Genomic DNA, 20058 nt, shown 5'->3' on the forward strand with positions numbered 1-20058 from the left:
GCGGTTGTGGGAGAGGCCGGGGGCGTGGCTTCCCCGCCCGAGGTTATAAAAGGGTGTCGTGCTCCGCCCGCCCCTCAGTCAAGATGGCGGCGCTGAGGGCGGCGGGGGCGGTGCTGCTGCGGCCCCGGGCCGGGTCCGCCCCGGCCGCGCTGGGCTATCACAAAAAGGTGAGGGGCGAGCGGGGCACGGGGAGGGACGGGGGGGGATCTGGATGGCTCTCGGTGACACTGTGCCTTCGTAGGTGGTGGATCACTACGAGAATCCGCGCAACGTCGGCTCCCTCGACCGCAACGCCAAGAACGTGGGCACCGGCCTGGTGGGCGCCCCGGCCTGCGGCGACGTCATGAAGCTACAGGTGACCTTGAGGACCCGCTGGCACCTGGCGGAGGGGTCGCATGGGGCTGCTGTGAGGCACAAAGCTGCCCGTGTCCCTTTAGGGCACAGCGTGGCCTTCCCGCACAGCCGCCCTGCCCGTGCCCTGTGCCCGGGGCAGGGCCCGCCCTGCTCCCCCCGGGCGGGCACTGAAGTGTTCCCAAAATGTTCTCACAGGTGGAGGTGGACGAGAACGGCAAGATCGTGGACGCCCGGTTCAAAACGTTCGGGTGCGGCTCGGCCATCGCCTCCAGCTCGCTGGCCACCGAGTGGGTCAAAGGGAAAACGGTGAGGGAGCCTGGAAAAGCTTCAGAGCTTCACACCAGCCTGTGCTCTTTGTCGGGATCACCCTGGCCAGGGAATCCCAGCACTGATTTGTGCTGTAGCTTAGAAGGCAGTGACTGCCAGCCCTGACTTAGAACAAGAGTTGCCTTTTCCAAGAATCGTCAGAGAATCATTAACGTTAGAAAAAGCCCTAAGAGTATTGAGTCCAACCATTCCCCCAGCGCTGCCAGGTCCACCACTGACCCATGTCCCCAGGTGCCACATTTTTTGAGCACTTCCAGGGGTGATCATTCCACCAGGGAAGTACTTTGTGTCTTATGCAATGAGCAAAACCAGGCTGATGGCAAGTTCTGGGAGAAAGTTTAATTGCAGAGAGGTTTGAGATCATTTAAACCTGTTCTACCAGCAACAAATGCACTTCAGTGTTGTGGTAGAGGATCAGCAGCTCAAGTAGTGGCAGTCTGTGACAGCGTGTGTTGGTTCATTCCTGCTCTGTCAGATTCCTTAATTCCAAAATCCTCACTGCCCTGGGCAGCTGAAATGTTCTGCCCTTGGGATTCTGTTGGCTCTGGATCATTAAACCCTCTTAGCAAACCCCTTTCCAGCCTGTGTTGTACCTACCAGGACCCCTGACCACCCTCCCTGTGTTCCAGGTTGACGAAGCGCTGAAAATCAAGAACACGGATATTGCCAAGGAACTCTGCCTTCCCCCTGTCAAACTGCACTGCTCCAGTAAGTAAACACCTGGGATTTCAGGAGGATACTCTGGGAATAGCCCAGATGCTCTGGGATGTTGTTTTCCAAATAGTTTCTGCACAAGGTTGGCCTCGATGTTCAGATTTCAGGGTTAATTTAAGTGTTTACAGATCTCTTTAATATTCTGGAGCTGTAGCTTAGCAGAGTGATAATAAATGTTCAGATTCTGAATTATATTATCTGAAATTATATTACATAAATTTACATTATATGGGTCCAGTATTCTGTGGATTCAATATTATATGGGTTCTGTTCAGATTGTGCTCCTCAAATCTGACACGTGTTGCCTGTAGCGATGGTCACTGCTGCCTGCTCTTGTTTTTCCTTCATCTCTTGTCCTAAAAGCCTTCTAATGATCCTTAAAATCCCATGTTTTTGGTTTGCAGTGCTGGCTGAAGACGCCATCAAGGCCGCCCTGGCTGATTACAAACTGAAGCAGGATCCCAACAAAGAATCCGAGAAAAAAGCCAACAATGCCTGAACTGACTGCGGAGCTTTTCCTCCTTCCTCCTCACTTTGCAGTGCAATTCCCAAGCTGTAGTAGGACCCAGTGCACTACTCAAGCTGTAAGATACGCACAAGTTACGCACAACGTGTCCCTGCTGGTGTCCAGCCACTCCATAGTGCTCACACGGCCGGGATGGGGGGGCCCTGTCCCCACTGGAATGCCGCGGGAAGACTCTGCTCCAGAGAGAAAACCCCGCTGGCCGGTACTGGAAGGGCTGCACTTTTTCTTTTTTTTTTTTTTTTTTTGGGGAAGATGTCTCGTTTTGCCTAATATTTTATGGAATTTAGTGGGAAGCATTGCCTTGGTGTTGTGTGTGTGTGAGAGCTGCGCTCAGCCCGTGTCCCACTGAGCTGGGGTTGGTTTTTCAATCTGGGTGCAAATTCCTGCTCTTGGAGTTCTGGGACCCTTCAGCAGATGCCAAAGGGCAAGTGGTGGCCAGGGAGCACAGACCTGCTGGCTTCTGCTCCCATCCTGTCACCACTTAAATTTTTTGAAGCTCCTGTTAAAAGAACAGCTGGAATTTTGGGGTGTTTTCTCTAAGAATTCTACCCCTGCCCTGGCCAAGCGCTCTGTTACAGCTGTAAATCCTGGGCTAAGGGAAGGTGTCCCTGATGAAGGCAGGGAGTTGTAACTGGATAAGCTTTAAGATCCCTCCCAGCCCAAAGCATTTCAGGATTCTATGAAATACCCCCTCAGACTGGAACCCAGTGGGGAATAGTGGAGCTGGGACATGGAGCTGAGGGGGAGCTCCCAGGATTCCTCTTTTTCAGGGGAGTATCTTCAAAACAGGCAGAAAACACACTGGAAAACTTCACATCTTACCTTCTCACTTCCTCAAGACACTTCACTTCCCTTTCTTCTTACTGAGGGTGTTGTTAAACATTTAAAACCACATTTAAAAAACAATCGGTTCATTCTGGTACATCTGGGCACAATATTTGTCATTTTTAACACAAAAATCACCTGTTGCTGCTGTGGTTTGTCCCTCACAAGGTCCCTCTTGTACCTCAGCTCCTGCCAGAGAGTGCCTCACTCCCAGGGAACATTCCTGCTGTTTCCCAGTTAAAAAAAAGAAAAATGAGGGAGGGAAACTTCAGACACCCACATCTACTTTGGGGCAGAGTCAGCTCTTTGTGCTGACAGGCTCTTCCAAAGGGCAGGTTGTCCTGAGGCAGGGACATATGGACACATACTGACCTCTCCTGTGGCTGGGACCAGACGCAGGGATCTGGGTTGTAAGGACACGGGGATGTAGGGAAACAGGGAGTGGGGATGTGCTGCATTCCGGGCAGAACAGCCTGTCGCCTTCCATGTTTACCTGCCATCCCTGCCGGAGCAGCTGCATCCCAGTGCTGTGGGACAAGGTCCCCCACAGTGCCCCTTTGGTCCCCACAGCCCCACTTTACCCCCCCCACCCTGGGCTGTGGGTACAAGATAAGGGTTTCCTGGAACCAGTGCGTGACGTGCAGATTTGGGGGGTGATACGCAGCCTCCCTAGGGTCCCACTGCCGGGCTCCAGAGAGGCCAGAGCCCAGTCCAGCCCAGGGAGGGTCCTGTAGGAGCAAAGGGACACTGGGAATGTTCCCTGGCCTCCCACAGCTGCAGAGAAACACGAAAAAGGTCTGCAGAAGAAATGTTTATTTCTAGCCAGAGGGGTTAAGGAAATGAGGCAAAAGTCCAGCTGGGCTCTGGGACATGCTTTGGGGTGAAAAAATGAAAGGATGGGTCCTTGTCCCTAAATCCTCATCCCTCCTCCCCTCGGGTGGCCAAGGGCAGCCTGTCCGTGTGGCCTCAGTGCCACAGCCATGGGCAAAGCCACCCATGATGCCCATGGTCACAGGGAGTCCCTGCCCCGCTGCCCAGGGAGGGGACAGCTACAGACCTTGACCCTGGTCCTGTCCCTCTTCCCGAAGGGACACAGCTCCCAGCCAGGTGTCCAGCCCAGGAGACTGATCAGTAAAATAACATTTGGGAGGAAGCTGTTGGCACAGGGAGGGCAGAGCCAGAGCTGGGGTGGGAAAAGCCCCTTGGGCAGCAGGAGCAGGGGCTGCTGGCATTCCAGCCCTGGGGGAAACCAGCGGCTACCAAAAAACCCCGTGGATTTACCACAGTGTCCCGTTGGCACAAGGGTAGGGGGGCTCAAGGGGGCTGGGGAGGGTGAGGGAGCAGGATCTTCATCGGGGCTTCCTTGAGCCACCACGTACGTACGGAGCGTTGATCCATGTCCATCATGCGTCCCAATCTGGCGGCTCCTTGGGCTCACCCGGGACCGTGTCCCTGCCTCAGACTCCAGAGGGGGCTGAGGAGCCATCCTGGGGCACGTCAGGGGTCTCCTTGCCCCCTGCTCCCGTCGCTCCCGCCACTTCCTCCACGCCTGGATTTTGGGGAGAGGGCTTAGCAGGTTGGTCATCTGCCAACTTCTTGCTTCCTTCCTCTTCTTCCTTCTCCTCTTCCCCGGTGGGATTCTGCTCAGCCTGGGCCCCGTTGGCCAGCGGTGCCCTGGGGGGGGATTTGAGGCTCTGGGCCGCTGCCAGGATGTCCGCCTGGAGCTGCCGGCTGCCGTCCAGCGGCTCCTCCGCGCCCGGCTCGGGGGCCTTGTCGGGCACCTCGCTGAAGGCCCGGGGCCCCCCCACCTTGTCCCGCTCATCCACGTACTTCTGCTTGGGGAAGGACGAGGGGTAGTAGGCGGAGGCCTTGTGCTTCTGGCGCACGATGATGGCGGCGCAGATGATGAAGAGGAGCACGAAGGACAGCGAGCCCACCACCACCACCAGCAGCAGGTACTCCTTGAAGAAGTCCACCAGCCCGTCCAGCACTCCCGGGGCAGAGCTGTTGGTCACGGTGGTCCCCCCTGCGTCCCCCACCGTGGGGCTGATCCGGGGGGTCGCCGGGGGGGCGGGTGGTGTGGCCGATGCCTCATCCCCGTCCCCACTGCCCCCCGTGTCTGGCAGCACCAGGGGGTGCCGGGGGGCTGCCGTGTGTGCTGGGGCCGCCAGCAGTGCCAGCAGCAGCAGCCACATCGCCGACCCCATTCCCGGGATCATGCACAGGGACCTGTGGGATGCAGAGGGGAGGGTGGAACATTAACACCCCACGGAGCAAGCCCCCCAAACCCTGCCTCAGGCCAGCCCCCACCCCAAACCCCCCAGCACAGGGGACTCCGACACTCGCTATTCCACATGCCTGAACTTCCTCGTGGAAATCAAAAGGCAGCTCCGGTTTTCTTGCTCCGTTTGTCTTCCGAGGATGCGGAGCAAACCCAGATGGAAGGAGCTGAGTGGGATTGCTCAAGGCTGGGGAGCCGGGGCTGCTGCCAGCGACCAGCTCCAGACAACAGTCATTGGGCTGATTAGAAAATTCCTGAAAAATGGAGGTTTGCAGTGGAAACTTTGACACGAGCGACGCTGCAACGGGGCCGGGCGGCATTTCCCAACTGCCCGTCCTGGACCGTTACACACCATTCCCAGCTAAAAATAGGCTGGGGCAGGATTTCACCCTGGAGCCGCCGCGGCGGCCGAGTGGAGCCGGGATGGGACCCTCTGGAGCCTGTACCAAGGGGCAGCCCCGGAGCTGGGACACAGTAAAGGGGGGTCTTGGGGGTCCCGGCTGCCTGAATGTCCCCAGGGAAGGGGGAAGACCAGCTACATCTGTGTGCTGTGCTCCACTCCCCCATGGGGTTGGGTCTGCCCAAGGATGTGCTGTAGGACACGGGATACACGTTTCCCATCCCAAAGGAATGGCCCCTAGGGGGTTTGGGAGAGAGATGTGACCGTCCCCACCACGTCGCAACACATTCTCGAGGGACATCGGCGCGTGCCACGCCACGTAACACCACGGAGCCATTCCCAGGGCTCTTCCCCTCCACACGGCTCCATGGGAAGGTCTCAGGAACCAGCCCCCCCCAGCTCCATCAGCAGAGACCACTACCCCCCCTAGCAATTCCCCCCAACCTCAGGCCCCCCAAACCTCAACCTGCCTCCCATTTCCCCCCAGACAAATCCAGCCCAGCAGTGCTGTGGGCCGGGAGGGATCGAGCAGCAGGACTTGGCTTCCAGGCCCCTTCCTGGCTGTACAATCTGGTTTCCATTAAACCAGAGCAAACAAACGGCAGCAGAGGCAGGAGGTGCCCCCGGACCCCCAACCCTCCCGGCTCACACAGGCATCAGTGCTGGGCTCAGAGCAGTAACCAGCTCCATGAGGATGAGGGTTTTTGGGGAGCTGGAATGAGCCCCTTCATCCTCCCCCTTCACTGCAGAGAGGGGCCCCTCAGCAGGGAGAGGGGTCCCGGGATGGCATCAATTCCCCGTCAGCAAACGGAGCTGAGGAGCAGCCCCGGCCATGGAGGGGCTGAGTGGAGCCCAAAGCTGTGCCAAGAGCAGGGCCTGGCACCACGGCCACTGCCAGTCCTCCATCCCCATCCCAACCCCATCCCAGCCCACCCTCACCCACCCAGACCGACAGAATGCTCCTGGCTCCAGTTCTGCTTCTCTCTGCTCCCAAAACACTCCAGAAATTCGGGATTTCAGTGTGGTCTGGGCACAGCACCCTCTGACTCCCGCCCGGGAACACAGCCATGTGGCCAACACCATCCCGTGTCCCGCCGTGGGGACCATGCCCAGCCCTCACTGCAGCACCCCCGGCCATAGGGCTGCCTGTGCCCCCTGGGAGCCCCCCCAAAATCGGGGACAGCCTGGCACAGCCGTGGGATCCTCACCTCTCCTGCAGCTGCTGCGTCGGCAGAAGGGAGAGGGGAACGCAGGGTCTGTCCCACACACCTCGAGCCCCTTTCTGCTGTTGCTGGGATGGAGCCTCCTCCTTCTCCCTCTTCTCCTCCTCCTTCTCCTCCTCCTCCTCCTGCGTCGCAGCCCAGGACCAGCTTGTTCTCATTAGGGCCGGGATGGGGAGGGGGTGTGGGAGGCCGGGGAAGGGCAGGCAGCCCCCAGCCCCCTCCCAGACGAAATCCAGCTGGGGCTGGGGGTGTTTCCTGCTTTCTTTCCCTGTCAGCAAAAGGCGGGAGCCCTGGTGCTCACCATCACCACTGTAAGGGGCCGCTTTTTGGGGTGCAAGTGGGGAAGGGGATCACACAAGGGGGATGTTGCAAAGGTGTTTTTATCCATAAGGGGGTGGGTAAAGCCCCATATGAGGGTCTGAGGAGGGCAGAGAAGGATGTGGGCTCGGTGCTCTGGCATTACTGGTGCTCTGGTGGCTGGCAGTGGGGCAAACTGGGCTTAGGACCCCCTATGTAATTTCAGGAGGCCATTTCCTAAACAACCCAGCCTGGAAATGCTCTGCCACGGGCACCTCTGCCCTGGAGTTCAGGCAGGAGCACAAGCTGGGGGTCCCCGCGGTTCCCCAGACCAACGTGGCAGCTCCCCAGGATGTGGTCTCCAGTCTGGGGGTCCAGGGGCGTCGCCTGGGCCCCCCCACCCGCCGGGGCTCTGCCTCCTCCCATCCTGGTCCCTCGGCCCGGGCTGAGGTTGCTCAAGAGGCTGCAGCCGCTGCGTGACCTCATCCTGTTGCTATTTTCCTCTGCTCCTCCCTGGGGACCTGCCAGACCCCCCAAAAAGCCCCCGCCAGCGTCCGGGGACCGCGGGGCCGAGGGAGTCTGTCCCCGTGTCCCGCGGGAAGTGGCGCCGTTTGAGGTCCTGCCGCCGGCGCGGCTCCCGAAATAACGGGTCGGTCCGTCCGTCTGGCTGCAGCCGCGGCTCCGAGCAGCTGCTGGGGCGGCTGTTCCCGGCCTTAAGTGCTCAGTGATGAAATCTTAGAGGGGAAGGGGGAAAAGCGAGGGGAGGCCGTGGCGGGGGTGAGCGGCTGCGGCCGAGTGGAGTTCCAGAGGCATCCGTGCTCGCTCCTGCAGCCCAGATGGGGATGGGGCTGAAATTCCCCATTCCATGCACCCAGCGATGCCGGCGTTGGGCTGAGTCCCCTTACCCAGGATCCCCATCCCAGTCTGCCCTGGGTCCACATCACTCCTCATCCAGAGTCCGCACCCTTCCTAGCTCAGGGTTCCCATTCCTCCTTGTCCCAGGTTTGCATCCCACGTCACCCAGGGTCCCCATCACTGTGGGTCCTCATCTCACCCTGCTCAGGGTCTCATCCCTCCTTGTCCAGGGTTTCCGTTCCTCCTCGCCCAGGATCCCCCTCCCCCCCGCCCAGTGTTCCCCCCTCCCCGCCGGGATCCCTCCCGAGCCGGGCAGTCTCGATGCCAGCGCCCACGGGCCATTACGATGCCGTTTTTGATTGCGGCGGGCGCTGGCTCTGCCCCTCGGAGCTGGGCAGGGCCGGGACCGCCCGACCCGCCGTGTAATTTGGGGCCGCTGGAACGCAGGGCCGCGCAGGGCTCGGCACGACGGCACCGCCCGCCCGGGGAACCTGCAATTTGAGGGATTTCGGCCCCGCTCTGCTTCTAATTTACCTCCCGGGGCTGAGCTTTGCTGTGCCAGCAAAATACTCAGAGGGGACCCATCCTGCGGAGCTGCACGTGGTGGGAGGAGCCCTGTGCCACCCTCCACCCCGTGTCACCCACAGCCCGGTGCCACCCACGGCCCTGTGCCACCCACCACACGCTGCCCTCCCGCTGCCTGAGGATCCTGCTGTGACACCGCCCCGGCTTCCCGCAGATTCCTGTGCCGTGAGCTGGGCAGTGGCAGCCCCACAGGACCTGCTGACGATTCCAAATAGGGCGATTCCCAGCTCCTGGCAGCTCCAGCGGTGGAGGAAAGTTTATCCTCGCTGGGCTCCTGCTCCAGAGCAGTCGGTGCAGGGCTGGGAGAGCAGGAACAACCTCTCCAACCTACATCCCCCCACCTCCTCAGGAGACACCGGCCTCATCCTCACCTGGAGTGGGGGCAGGAGCTGGATGAGCCACTGCGGGGTGGAGATGGATAATGGGAGCATCCCTCCTGTGGATATTCTGCCTGGCAAGGGCCTGGTACCCACCTGCATGGGGACACAGTGGGACAGAGCAGGGTGGCATCACCACGGACAGGGTGTCCCACCTGGGGACCAGCCCTGGCCAGCGGATGCGGGTCAGTCACCCAGTGACTCACCCATAAACATTTACATTCCCGGCAGGATCAGGGCTGTGCAGCTGCCAGGAGCCAGATGGAAAATATCCCAAGCACAGTGTGAATGTAAACAGACAGTGGGGCTGGGGTGCAGGTGGGACACTGTGCTGGGAGACCCCCAGATGGACACCCCAGGGGGGCCTTCGAGGAGGCCGCAAACTTGGGGATATGGGGATGGGGATAAAGCAGTGGGATGTGGGGATGGAGATGCTGAATCTGTCAGGGCAGGGGTGGGGATGGAGAGATGGGAACATTGAGTCTGGCCATGGCAGGAATGGGGATGTGGGGATGGGGATACTGAGCCCAGGTGGAACAGGGATGGGAAGATGGGGACACTGAGACTGACAGGGCAGGGACAGTCTTTGGCCACTTCTGCTCCATTGAGTGGCTCCCTCACCACTGAGCACAGGGAGGGGGCCAGTTGGTGACCCGAGGGGTGACTGACACCTGCACACGGGGGGAGGTGGGACCTGGGAGCAAACCTGAGCCCCTTCCAACCCCGGTGGGACTCTTGTTGGCTGCTGATGGCTTTGCTCTCCCCATCCCTTCCATTCCCAGTCCCGGGCAGGCAGAGACAGCCAGGGCCAGCACCGCTGGATGAGGCCGAAGCCCTGCGGTGCTCCGGCAGCAGCAGCAGCACCTGATCGGCAGCCACAGCCCCGAGCCGTCGCTGCAGCGACCGCAGGCAGGAACACGTTGAGCCACGAGCGGTCCCGTCCCGTCCCTTCCCCCCCGGCATTTCCGCCCCGGCCCCGCCGCCCCTGCAGCGCCCACGAGGCCGAGACCACCGGGGAGGGGTACCGGGAGTTGCGGTCCCCAAGCCCCTGGTCTGGCCCCTGCCCGGCGAGGGGTGGCCGCGGGTTTCATTTCTGCTCCCCCGGGGGGCTGCGGGAGGAGGATGGAGAAGCGAAATTTCGGCAGCGGGATGTGGGCAGGCGACGGGGCGGGGAGGGACCTGGGGCTGGCGGGCGCTGTCCCTGCCAGGAAGAGACCACCGCGTCCGCGTAACACTTTAATGGGATCAGCCTCGAGGGCTGAGCTCGCCGCGGGGGAAGCGGCTCCATCACGCCGGTCCAAGCGAAAACATGAACCCGAGGGGACGGGAGTCCCCTGCCTGTGGCTCGCCTGGGGATCAGGCACATGCCCCTGGCACTGCCGCCGGTCCCCCAGCACTGCGGGATGCAGGACCCATCCCGGGGCTCAGGACTGCTCCGGCAGGAAGCTGCTGAGAGTCAGGTTGTCCCCGTCGGGCTCGGCGCTGCCGTCGTGCAGCCGCTTGTGCCGCCGGGCGGGGACAGGCCGGGGCCCCGCGGCCGCTTCGGCGTCGGCCAAGAGGGACGAGATACAAACCATCTCGGTGCGGCTGAGCCGGCGGTGCCCCGTCCGCGCCCGCCGCCACAGCAGCGCCCCCAGCACCCCCGTGCTCACCAGGAAGGTGGCGGCCACCAGCCCCAGCAGCAGGATGGCCAGCAGGCACTTGCCCATCACCCCGCTGGGGTCCCAGGGCACCGCGGTGCCCGTCGGTGTCGTGTCCCCAGGGGCCGAACGGGTCGGTGCAGGGGGAGCTCCAGCTTTCTTGACTTTCCCGTACCCCGTGGTGGTGGGGCCAAGGGTTGGGGGGGCTGTTGAGGGTGGCCCTGTGGAGGAGGTGCTGTCCGTGCCACCAGCCACTGTCCCCTCCTTGCCAGGTGGTGTGAGCCAGCTGGGGGTGGTGCTGATGCTCCTTTGGGGAGCAGCCGATGTGCCAGGCCCCAGCAGCAGGTCGGGATCAGGGGAATCAGTCTCATCCATGGGAGCGGCTGTGGCTGGCACTGTGAGTGCCTGGTTCAGGCTGGCGTTGGTGCTGGGGGACGGTGGTGCAGAGCTCAGCAGCTGGTCGGGATCAGGGGAATCAGTCTCATCCATGGGAGTGGCTCTGGCTGGCACTGTGAGTGCCTGGTTCAGGCTGGTGTTGGTGCTGGGGGACGGTGGTGCAGAGCTCAGCAGCTGGTCGGGATTGGGGGAGTCGGTCTCATCCATGGGATCAGCTGTGGTTGACACTGTGAGTGCCCAGAGCAGGCTGACGTTGCTGCCAGGCACTGCTGGTGGTGGTGCAGAGCTCAGGAGCAGGTCGGGATCAGGGGAATCAGTCTCATCCACGGGATCGGCTGTGGTTGGCACCTGGAGCAGGCTGGCGTTGGTGCCGGGTGCTGGTGGTGGCACAGAGCCGCCCTTGGGCTGGTCACTGCTGATCAGTGCGGTGGCAGCGTGGCTGTGCCCCGGTGTGGCTGCGGTGGCACCGAGGTCCTGCTCACCATCGTCCCTCTTCCCGCGGGAGAGGGGCAGCGCCCGCCTGGCCGCCCCCCAGAGCCACTGCCCGCCCTGGGGCTGCCCCGGCCCCGGCTCCAGCGCAGCCCCGCACACCCGCGGGGGGCTCAGCACCAGCACCACCAGCAGCACCAGCACAGCCCGGCCCGGCGCCATCGGGACCTGCAGGGGACAGAGCGGGCAGGTGACATCAGGGTCCTGCTCCCGCGGGAGAATGCTGAGCCCTGAACTGCCCCAAGGTGGGATCGCACTCCAGCCAAGGATCCTCCTTCCCTCCTGGAGAGGGGCCCTTGGGTTTGGGAGCCGGAGGATGCGCCCACCAACCTCCTCCTGCCGCTGCCCTGCTGCGGGAGCTCAGCCCTGGCGGCTCCGCTCCAGGGGAAGGTTTTGATAAGGAAGTTGAGTGTCTGGAAATGGGAAATCAGCCGTGATGGAGGCGGGCAGTTGCGGGATGAGTCTCCGTGTGGAAATGAAACCACAGGGATCTCGCCCACGTTTCGACAGACCCCCCACCCCAGGGTGCCTGTCCTGCCCCTCTGCCCGCCAGGCTGGCACAGGACTCCAAGGCTGAGGCCACTTTGTGCCTGTGCCTCCGTGGTGGAGCAGGAGAGTCAAATCTGCCCCAAACCCACCCCAAAGCCCCCAAAATCCCCCCCTTCCATGTCCATCACCAATATCCCCCCTGGTAGCCCCAGTGGGCGGAGGCCACCACAGTTCCTTCGGCTCCACATCCAACAGCATCCAGACATCCTCACACGGACCAACGCTCCAAGCATCCCTGGGAGGCTCCCACATCCCCAAAGCACTCACCTGCCTCCCAAAAGACCCAGGGACCAGCCCTGAGCCTGGCACCCTCAGGGCCCCGAGCACTCCCTTTGCACCCAGAGCATCCTCAGGACCGAGCCCCAGTCCAGCATCTCCCCAGCGGGGCTCACCTGTGCCGGGGACATCGTGGGATCCGAAGCTGCAGAGGTGATGGGATCCACCGGCGAGGGCCCCGCACGGGGGGCGAGGGCAGCCCTGGCACCGGCACCCGTAGGGTGTCGTGGGCCACCCTCCCCTGCACCTCCCGGGCGGGGAAGGGAAGGAGCGCAGATGGGCGGCTGCGGTTTCGGAGAGCGGCGGGGGAAGGACGTCACTGAGAGTGGGGCTGCGGGCACCCACCGGGGAGGGCGGCAGGGGGTGGGGTGCGCCCCAAAGAGGGGCCTCTCGCCCTCGCCGTGTCTCCGGTGCCCGGTGGGAGCCCCCGGCCCGGCCCCACCGGCGGCCCCGAGGAGCTGCTGCGTCGGGACTGGTGTCACCCTGAAAGCAGAAGTGACACAAACCTGGTGCCAGGGCTGCCACCCCTCGGGCACCGTGTGGGCACGGCTGGGGAGAGGGTCATGGTGCCCTCAGAGAGAACATGAGGGTAGCCCAATGAGGGAAATGCCTTTACACACGAGGAGGAGGAGAAGAGTGAGGGCCTGACGATGCTTTGCAGAGCCCTTGTACCAGGGTCCTTCTCTCAGCACCGTGCCCAGGGTGTCCTGAGGGGCTCTCAGGGGGCTGCGGGGGCTGTTGGGTGTTGTCCCGGCCTCGTGCTGTCGGCACGACAGGAAACCCCCGCCCTGAGCGCGGGCACCGGGTGGGAGGCGCGGCTGCAGCCGCAGGAAGGTGCTGCAAGAGAACATCCGCAGGAACGGGCTCGGGGCGTCAACAACCCTCCCCCAGAAACCCGAGGCCGCGGTCACCCCGGCCCTTCTCGGAATAGTCTGCCCATGGGGCTGGGGGAGGGAAGAAAAGGGGTTCAGGTCTGAGGGATGAGCATCCCCGGGGATGGATCCACAGTGCCTCTCCTGGAGCATCCCTGCCCTGCTCAGAGTGGGGGGGGTCGGGGTGTTCCGGAGGCAGCTGGAGGCGGTTGTGCAACACCAGTGAAACGCTGCAGCCCCGGGAAGGCTCAAACCTGGGCGGGATGAGTGATGCTCTTTCCAGCCCAGGCCCTCTGCCATTCCAGGCCTCTGGCCCTATGGAAGCAGGTTTCAGCTCAGGAAGAGCAGGGCATTCCCAACCAGGGCTGTTCCTTCCACACATCAGCCTGGTCTCAGCCACCCTGAGACCCCCCAGGCCGTCTGTGCCATCACATCCCACATCCAGCCAAGCTCTTGGGAGCACTCACTGGCAATCACCGTGAGCGACGTCAGGGATGGGCCCTGGGACAAGAGCCGGGGGTCCCAAAGGACCCCTCAGCCCCAACCTCCTGCTCAGCTGTCCAACATTTAATATCCAGGTTACTGATCAAACCTGGAAAGCCAAGGGCAGGCACAGGATGCCGAGAGCCAAAGAAAAAGCAAAGCAGAGGCAGTTTATAATCAATGACTTTTATCTTTTGAAAATGGAAGCAATATTTGGACAGATACTCTGGCGCTCTATAAGAGCGCGTCTCTCCGGACTGGGCTGGTTCTCTCCCGGGATATCACGGCTACAAAAAGCTTCAGGCACTGACTCCGGTTGAGCCTGGCGAGGCATCAGTTCATTTAAATAAAATACAGACTAAGAACTAAAATCCAGGGCGGCCTCTGGGACCGTCTCCCACACCCCCACCTCTGGGCATCTCAATCCAGCGGCTCCCAAAACTGATTTCCTTCCGACTTTAGGAACAAACCCGAGGTCCCCAAGCACACAACCCCGAAGTCACACGTACAAATCAACACAGAAATCACCACTTTGGGGGTAACGACCTTCGGGTTTGGTTTCCAAAAGAAAAATTCATAAAAATACACATCTCAGGCATTTACTGCAATACAGAAACGTCACCAAACAGCCAAAGAACCCGGAGCGGCCGGATTGTGGATCCACGGGCACAGGGCAGGGGATGCCACTTGTCCCTAAAACACAGAAATCCCACTTTTCTGAAGCTTTCATGCTCTGCCATCCTCCCACATCCTCCATCTCCTCCGTCCCATCCTTGTGCCTCTCCAGCTATGTGACCTGGCCGTTCCCACGGCGCGGTCCCACCTCCACACACACACATCCCTACACACAATAGGGAATCCTTAACCTGGAAGTTCTGGACATGCAAACACTGGGAAAAATGGAAAAATCGGAGAATTCCTAGCTAAACTAATGGAAAAAAAAAAATCAATCACTTCAGCCTGGCCGAAGGGACACGTGTCCCGCCGGGATGCTCCGGGCAGGGGATGCGGGGCAGAGGCTCCCACGCACACGTCACACACACACGGAGCTGCCACAGGCACAGAGTCCAGCTGGGAGAGGGATCCAGAGCTCCTGGACACCTGGTGGTCTTTGCCCACCTTCAGATTTCAGATGGGCTGTCACCACTCCCTGGCTGTGCCAGGATGGGTGACACCAATCCAGCCTGGCACAGCTTGCTGGGGGGTCCTGGATCCCATTCCTAGCACAAGGACACGGCCTGGGAGCAGGGAGCCAGCCTGCCCCATCCCTGACAGCCCCCTCACAGGGGAGACCCCACCTGAGCAGAGCTTTGCTGAGTCGAGGCATCCCTGGGATTCCAGGAGGAGCTCGCCAGCCTGGAGCGCTCACGGGGCCTATCCCCAAAGGAACGTGTGAGAAACCAGTTCTCCAAACTGGGATAAAACCACCCTCCCCAGTCCCTTCCACTCAGAAGGGGTGCAGGGAGGCTAGGGTTGGAAGTCACTCATCTGATTCGGGAACAAATCCTTTCCTGCAAAGCTTTCCAGCAATGTAGGGTGGGAGGCAGGAATGATGGAGAGGAGAAAGCAAATTATAAAAAAATAACAACAGAGGCATTTTGTTTGGGGAGAATCATCACGGAAAAGTCACCTTCCTGCTGCTAACACTGCCTTGGAAGCAGAGAAAATTCCAAACATCAGCACCAGTGTGAGAGGCTGACTGGGATTCCAAAAGCTCCTTAAAATCCATGAGCTGAGGAGTGTGGGGGGCAGGAACAAGGATCTACAGCAACCACAGAGCTGAGATGGGCACCACAGAATTCCACCACCTGCTGGAATCCCACAGCTCACCTGAAACTCCTTCCTCAAAAAAAAACCATTCCTGCACGGAAGTAACTTCTGCCTCCAAATTGAAATAAATCAGCAAGTAAAACACATGAGTTTAGTCATGGAAATCAAACCTTGGGATTATTTTAAAATGGGAATATGGTGCTGGTTTAGAAGTTCTGTAGGACAAAAAGAAAAAGGATTTTGTGGGATGAATCCCTTCTTTCAGAACTATATATTTATATTTTTCTGTCAGACAACAGGGCTGGGAGCAGGAAAGGCAGCTCATCCCATCTCCAAGGGGTCTCAGCACGGAAGGGAACCCACCTGATTGTTCCAAATTGAGGATTTATATAAAATAGCTTCAGCTTTGTTCTCTGCACAGTGTAAACACCCACCACACACCCCCTGTCCCTTGGAATGGAAACACAAATACTGCAAAGTGGCAAATAAGAAAAATAAAAAGCGATTTTTTTCTATTTTTTGGCAACTTTAAAAAAAAATGGTTAAGAACAATGTGGCATTGGTCCCTAAATCTAGAAAAAGGTATTTGGGCACGACATTGAAAGTCAGAATGGATTTGTTTTTCAAGGATTCATCATAACATCTGGAAAAAAAAAAAAACCTGTAAAAGTAGCACTTGTTGTTTTTGACTTGGTTTGACACAGTCACAGAAATTCATCAGAACATCAGGAAATGAAAAAATCTTTCACTAAAAAGCTTGGCTTGGAATCATCGGCTCTCGTTGACGTGGGTTTAGGAGAACAGGAAAGCTCGGGCTGGAATGCTGCAGGCTGCTGCTGGCTGCACTGGGAGCTGGGATGTGCCTGGGCCGGGGCCCCTCAGTCCCCGATCTTTGCCATCTGCTGCTCCAGCTTGGAGATGCGCTCGTCCTGGGAGGAGATCATGTCCTTGATGGATTTCAGCTCTTTCAAAATCTCCTCCAATTTGGCTTCGTTTTGCTGCAAGGCAAGACAGGACATGCGTGAGGAGAGCTCTGCAGTTTTCCAAGGAAAGGGCTCCTCCCAGTGGGATTCTCTGAGGCATGAGGGTGTGATGCCCGCTCTGGAGCAGCTGGGATGCTCAGGGCAGGGACTGGCATTTCCAGCAGCACCAGTGAACACATCCAGGACATACTGGACCAGTACCTTCTCTTTAACAGGCAGTCTGAGGAATGGCTGGACTTGATGGTCTTAGAGGGCTTTTCCAGCCTCAATGATTCCATGATTCTGAGATTTAAGGACCTACGGACTGACAGCTGTCACTCCCACACCTCTGTGTGCTACTACACCTCATCCCTGCAAGTGTCCAAGGCCATGTTTTTTGGATGGGGCTTGGAGCAACCTGGTCTATTGGAAGGTGTCCCTGTCTGTGGCAGGGGGTGGAACTGGATGAACTTTAAGGTCACTTCCAACCCAAATCTGTCTGGAATTCCATGTGCTAGCTACAGCCCCCAGTTCCAGACCTGTACAACCTTCTCTGGACCTGCAGAGCCAGAGGTTCACTGTCCATGTTTTACACAAAACGAGGAGCACAGGAGCTCTCCCAGGCAGGGGCTGGAACAACAAGCCAAGTTTTCCCTTGTGTCCCAAAGGACATGGTTTGAGGACATGGCTTAGTGGGGAACATGGTGGTGGTACTGGATTATGGTTGGAATGGATGATCTTAAAGGTCTTTTCCAACCCTGACTATTCTATGATTTAGAAACCTTAGAATCATAGAATCATGGAATATCCTGAATTAGAAGGGATCCACAGGGACCATCCAGTCCAACCCCTGGCCCTGCCCAGGACACCCCAACAATCCCACCCTGTCCCTGAGAGCGTTGTCCAAACGGTCCTGGAGCTCTGGCAGCCTCAGGGCTGTGACCATTCCCTGGGGAGCCTGTTCAGTGCCCCACCACCCTCTGGGGGAAGAACCTTTTCTGAGATCCAACCTAAACCTCCCCTGACACAGCTCCAGCCATTCCATTGGGTCCTGTCCCTGCTCATAGAGAGCAGACACTGGTGCTGCTCCTTGGAAGGAAGCTTTGGACACATTGCCTGGAACACCATAACCAAGCACCACCTCAACTCCAGGTCACCCAAATCCTTGAATCACACATTCTTGAGCTTTGTTACACCTATTCCCAAAGAAGCAGCACCCCGATATTCCCACCGCAGGCCACCACCTCCAAAACTCATGGAGTTCACTCACGGGGTTTGAGGCATCCGCTGCTTTCTTTGGAGCACTGATGAGATCACTCTTCTTGTTGGCCGCAGGTTTGTTGTCCAGTATGTTCTTCTTGACCACCTTGAGGTCCCTGTTCTTGCCTGGAATGTACCCGTGCTTCAAAGAGATGAGCAGGGGGTCTGCGTTCTTCCCCTCGAACCACTCCTCTGCCTCCAGAGCCGCTTCTGGGCCGGCCGTGTCCGGGTACAGGTCGTCCTGGAAGAGGTCCGACTGCAAGCCAGAAGAGATGGATTGGTCAGGGGCTCTGGGAGGCACGAGCTGGCTCCAAACCTCGTGCCCAGGGCAGTGCTCACCTTGCGGGGAACCGTCATGATGATGGGCTCACACTTCCTCTCGTGGAGCTTGAAGAACCTGCCAGGGGAAGGGAAAGGTGGGACTCAGAGTGAGGAGTAGGGAGAAGGTCCACACACACAGAGCAGTGGACCAGGGGACAGAGGAGATGGGAAAGGAGCAACCCCACGGAATCACAGAATTACTGAGGTTGGAAATGCCCTCTAAGATCAAGTTCAGCCATTCCCTCAGCACTGCCAAGGCCCCACTAACCCATGTCCCCAAGTGCCACATCTACACAACTTTTAAATCCCTCCAGGGATGGGGACTCCAACACTGCCCTGGGCAGCCTGTTCCAATGTCTTGACCACCCTTTCCACGAGGAAATTTTCCCTAAAACCTCCCCTGGCACAACTTGAGGCCGTTTCCTCTCATCCCATCACTTGTTGCCTGGGAGAAGAGCCTGAGCATGTTCCCTCCCAGCAAAGACATGTTTCCTACCAGAGCCACTGCAGTGACAGACCTGCTCTCCTGAGATGTTTCCTGCCTTTCCCATGTTTTCTGAGCCACAGTTGCCCTCTGCTCAGTGCTCTGCTGCTTCCACCACTCCCGACATTCCCAACCCCAGCTTCCAGCCCGCTCGCTGTGCAGGGGCTGATCCCAGCTCTGGGGTCCCTCTCCTTACCTGGCAATCTCACACTTGTTGACGTCGAGGCCCCTCTTTGGCATGAACCCCATCCCCCTCTGCGGCTCTTTGCTGCTGAAGGTGTTGAGGTAGTGAACGTACGGGGACTCATCCGTGATCTCGAAGTAGCGGATGCTGCTGTCGCCCTGCAGGGACGAGAGGAGACCCTGGGGCAACCACCACCCTCATCCACAGCCTTTCCTCCCAGGAATGCTGCCACACACCGCTTAATGCTGGTTTTTTTTAAGCTAAAACTTTAAAGCAGCTCCCTGCTGTAACAGTTCCTCGAAGTCCTGCTCAAAACACTCTGGTAAAGAGACCTGAGCTGGTGCCTCCAGGCTGGGAGTGTCCCCTTCCACGTCATCTCTTGTGGAAAAGCTGAACTTCCTGCCACAGTCAGGCAGAAAGGCTATAAACTGGTTTATCCTTAATTCCAGACACTAGGATCTCTGAAACAGCAGATGTAAACTAAATATTCCCATTAGCTGTTAGAGAGATGGGATTCCTGAACGTACTTGTACTTTCTTTAGTTCATTGAGTCTTTGGCTCCTGTTTGTAGGAAGTCCATCACAAGTGGGAACTTTAGAGCACAAATTGGTTTTAGAAAGGAGCACCTGATTCCAGTTTTCTATTATTTAACCCCAAAAAATTACAAGGAGTGTTGCCATGTGCTCCATCATCCTCAGGCACAAGGAGGGGAACATCTAAAATGTAACTTCCTCCCACACCAACGTAAAATCATCTGAGTCAACACCAACAAGAGAAGTTTTGGTAACAGTGTGGGACTTGTTGTATTAAAGGCAGCTTCACCTAAGTCAATCCATGTCAAAGAAACATCCAGTACACTCCAGACCTTCCCAGGCCCTGCACAGTGAGGGTCAAACCCATTCCAGAGCAGCCTGGTCCCTCTGCAGAGCTGATTTTTTGGTTTTACCTCCCCTAGCTGACACACTTGGGGAACATTCAGAGACAACATTCCCTCCGCAGAGATTCCCAAGCCTCTCCTTACCTTCCCACAAAGGTAAATGATGTTGGTGTCCGGGTCATAGAATGGCAGCAGGACCCCATTGCTGGTGTCCATCTCGTGAAGGGCAATTGGCTCCTCCATGTTTTTCTGGAAATAAAGAATGCCAGGGATGTTAATGAAGGCTGGAAAAGCTCCTATTACCACAGGATCTAAATTATTAACAGCCCTGTAGCCAGTGAGCTCCCAGCAGTGTCTGCACCACCCAGAAGGATCCGTGTGTTACAACAAGTGCTGGGAATGTTCCCAAGCTGATTCATTCCCCCAAGGGCGTTTCAATCACAAAATTCAATAAAAACAGAGACCAAGAAAATCCACCAAGTCAAGGGAAATATGTGACATAGCCATGATAGTGCCTTGTGTCAGTGTGATGGGATGGGTGATGGATGAGGGGACAGAGGCTCCTTCCCTGGAGATATTCAAAAGCCACCTGGACATAGTCCAGGTGGTCCCTTCCAACCTGAGCCCCTCTGGGACTGTTGTTGTCCTGCTCTGCACATACAACATACGGAGTGAAGTGACCTTCCCACAGCCCCTCTGCTCCCTGTGCGTCTTCCCAGGCTCTTCCAACC

At 58.5% G+C, this 20058-nt stretch overlaps 4 protein-coding genes across 7 annotated transcripts in view; 1 reads left to right on the plus strand and 3 right to left on the minus strand.

Moving 5' to 3' along the window:
* Nucleotides 1–54: 54 nt before the first annotated feature.
* Nucleotides 55–2843, plus strand: ISCU (iron-sulfur cluster assembly enzyme). Its single transcript, XM_017814436.1, has 5 exons — nucleotides 55–167; nucleotides 242–355; nucleotides 550–660; nucleotides 1311–1389; nucleotides 1800–2843. Exons 1-5 carry the CDS (start codon nucleotides 84–86, stop codon nucleotides 1892–1894), a joined length of 483 nt encoding a protein of 160 aa, XP_017669925.1. The 5' UTR covers nucleotides 55–83; the 3' UTR covers nucleotides 1895–2843.
* A 672-nt stretch (nucleotides 2844–3515) lies between these two features.
* TMEM119 (transmembrane protein 119) lies at nucleotides 3516–6820 on the minus strand. Of its 4 annotated transcripts, none has more exons than XM_017814015.1 (3): nucleotides 6636–6820; nucleotides 4577–4975; nucleotides 3519–4420 (listed from the first exon to the last, which is right to left on the minus strand). In XM_017814015.1, exons 1-3 carry the CDS (start codon nucleotides 6806–6808, stop codon nucleotides 4204–4206), a joined length of 789 nt encoding a protein of 262 aa, XP_017669504.1. In that variant the 5' UTR covers nucleotides 6809–6820; the 3' UTR covers nucleotides 3519–4203. The 4 variants fall into 4 exon arrangements, with proteins under 4 accessions (XP_017669503.1, XP_017669504.1, XP_017669505.1 ...); XM_017814016.1 differs by adding an exon at nucleotides 5105–5281 and having other exon boundaries at nucleotides 3520–4975; nucleotides 6636–6745; XM_017814018.1 differs by lacking the exon at nucleotides 6636–6820 and adding exons at nucleotides 5105–5281; nucleotides 6371–6625 and having other exon boundaries at nucleotides 3520–4975.
* Nucleotides 6821–10188: 3368 nt separating this feature from the next.
* Nucleotides 10189–11451, minus strand: SELPLG (selectin P ligand). Its single transcript, XM_017813936.1, has one exon. The coding sequence runs from the start codon at nucleotides 11449–11451 to the stop codon at nucleotides 10189–10191; it is 1263 nt and encodes a 420-aa protein (XP_017669425.1).
* Nucleotides 11452–13635: 2184 nt separating this feature from the next.
* CORO1C (coronin 1C) overlaps nucleotides 13636–20058 on the minus strand; it is a 43315-nt gene continuing 36892 nt past the window's right edge. The window contains exons 7-11 of the mRNA XM_017814403.1: nucleotides 19472–19576; nucleotides 18463–18608; nucleotides 17801–17858; nucleotides 17472–17717; nucleotides 13636–16237 (exon numbers count right to left, since the gene is read on the minus strand). Of these exons, the coding sequence (XP_017669892.1) occupies nucleotides 16118–16237; nucleotides 17472–17717; nucleotides 17801–17858; nucleotides 18463–18608; nucleotides 19472–19576 (675 nt within the window). The 3' untranslated portion in view covers nucleotides 13636–16117. The remainder of the gene's footprint in view (nucleotides 16238–17471; nucleotides 17718–17800; nucleotides 17859–18462; nucleotides 18609–19471; nucleotides 19577–20058) is intronic.

Source organism: Lepidothrix coronata, unplaced genomic scaffold (assembly GCF_001604755.1).
Source record: "Lepidothrix coronata isolate B3197 unplaced genomic scaffold, Lepidothrix_coronata-1.0 Scaffold44, whole genome shotgun sequence".
Lineage (NCBI taxonomy): Eukaryota > Metazoa > Chordata > Aves > Passeriformes > Pipridae > Lepidothrix > Lepidothrix coronata.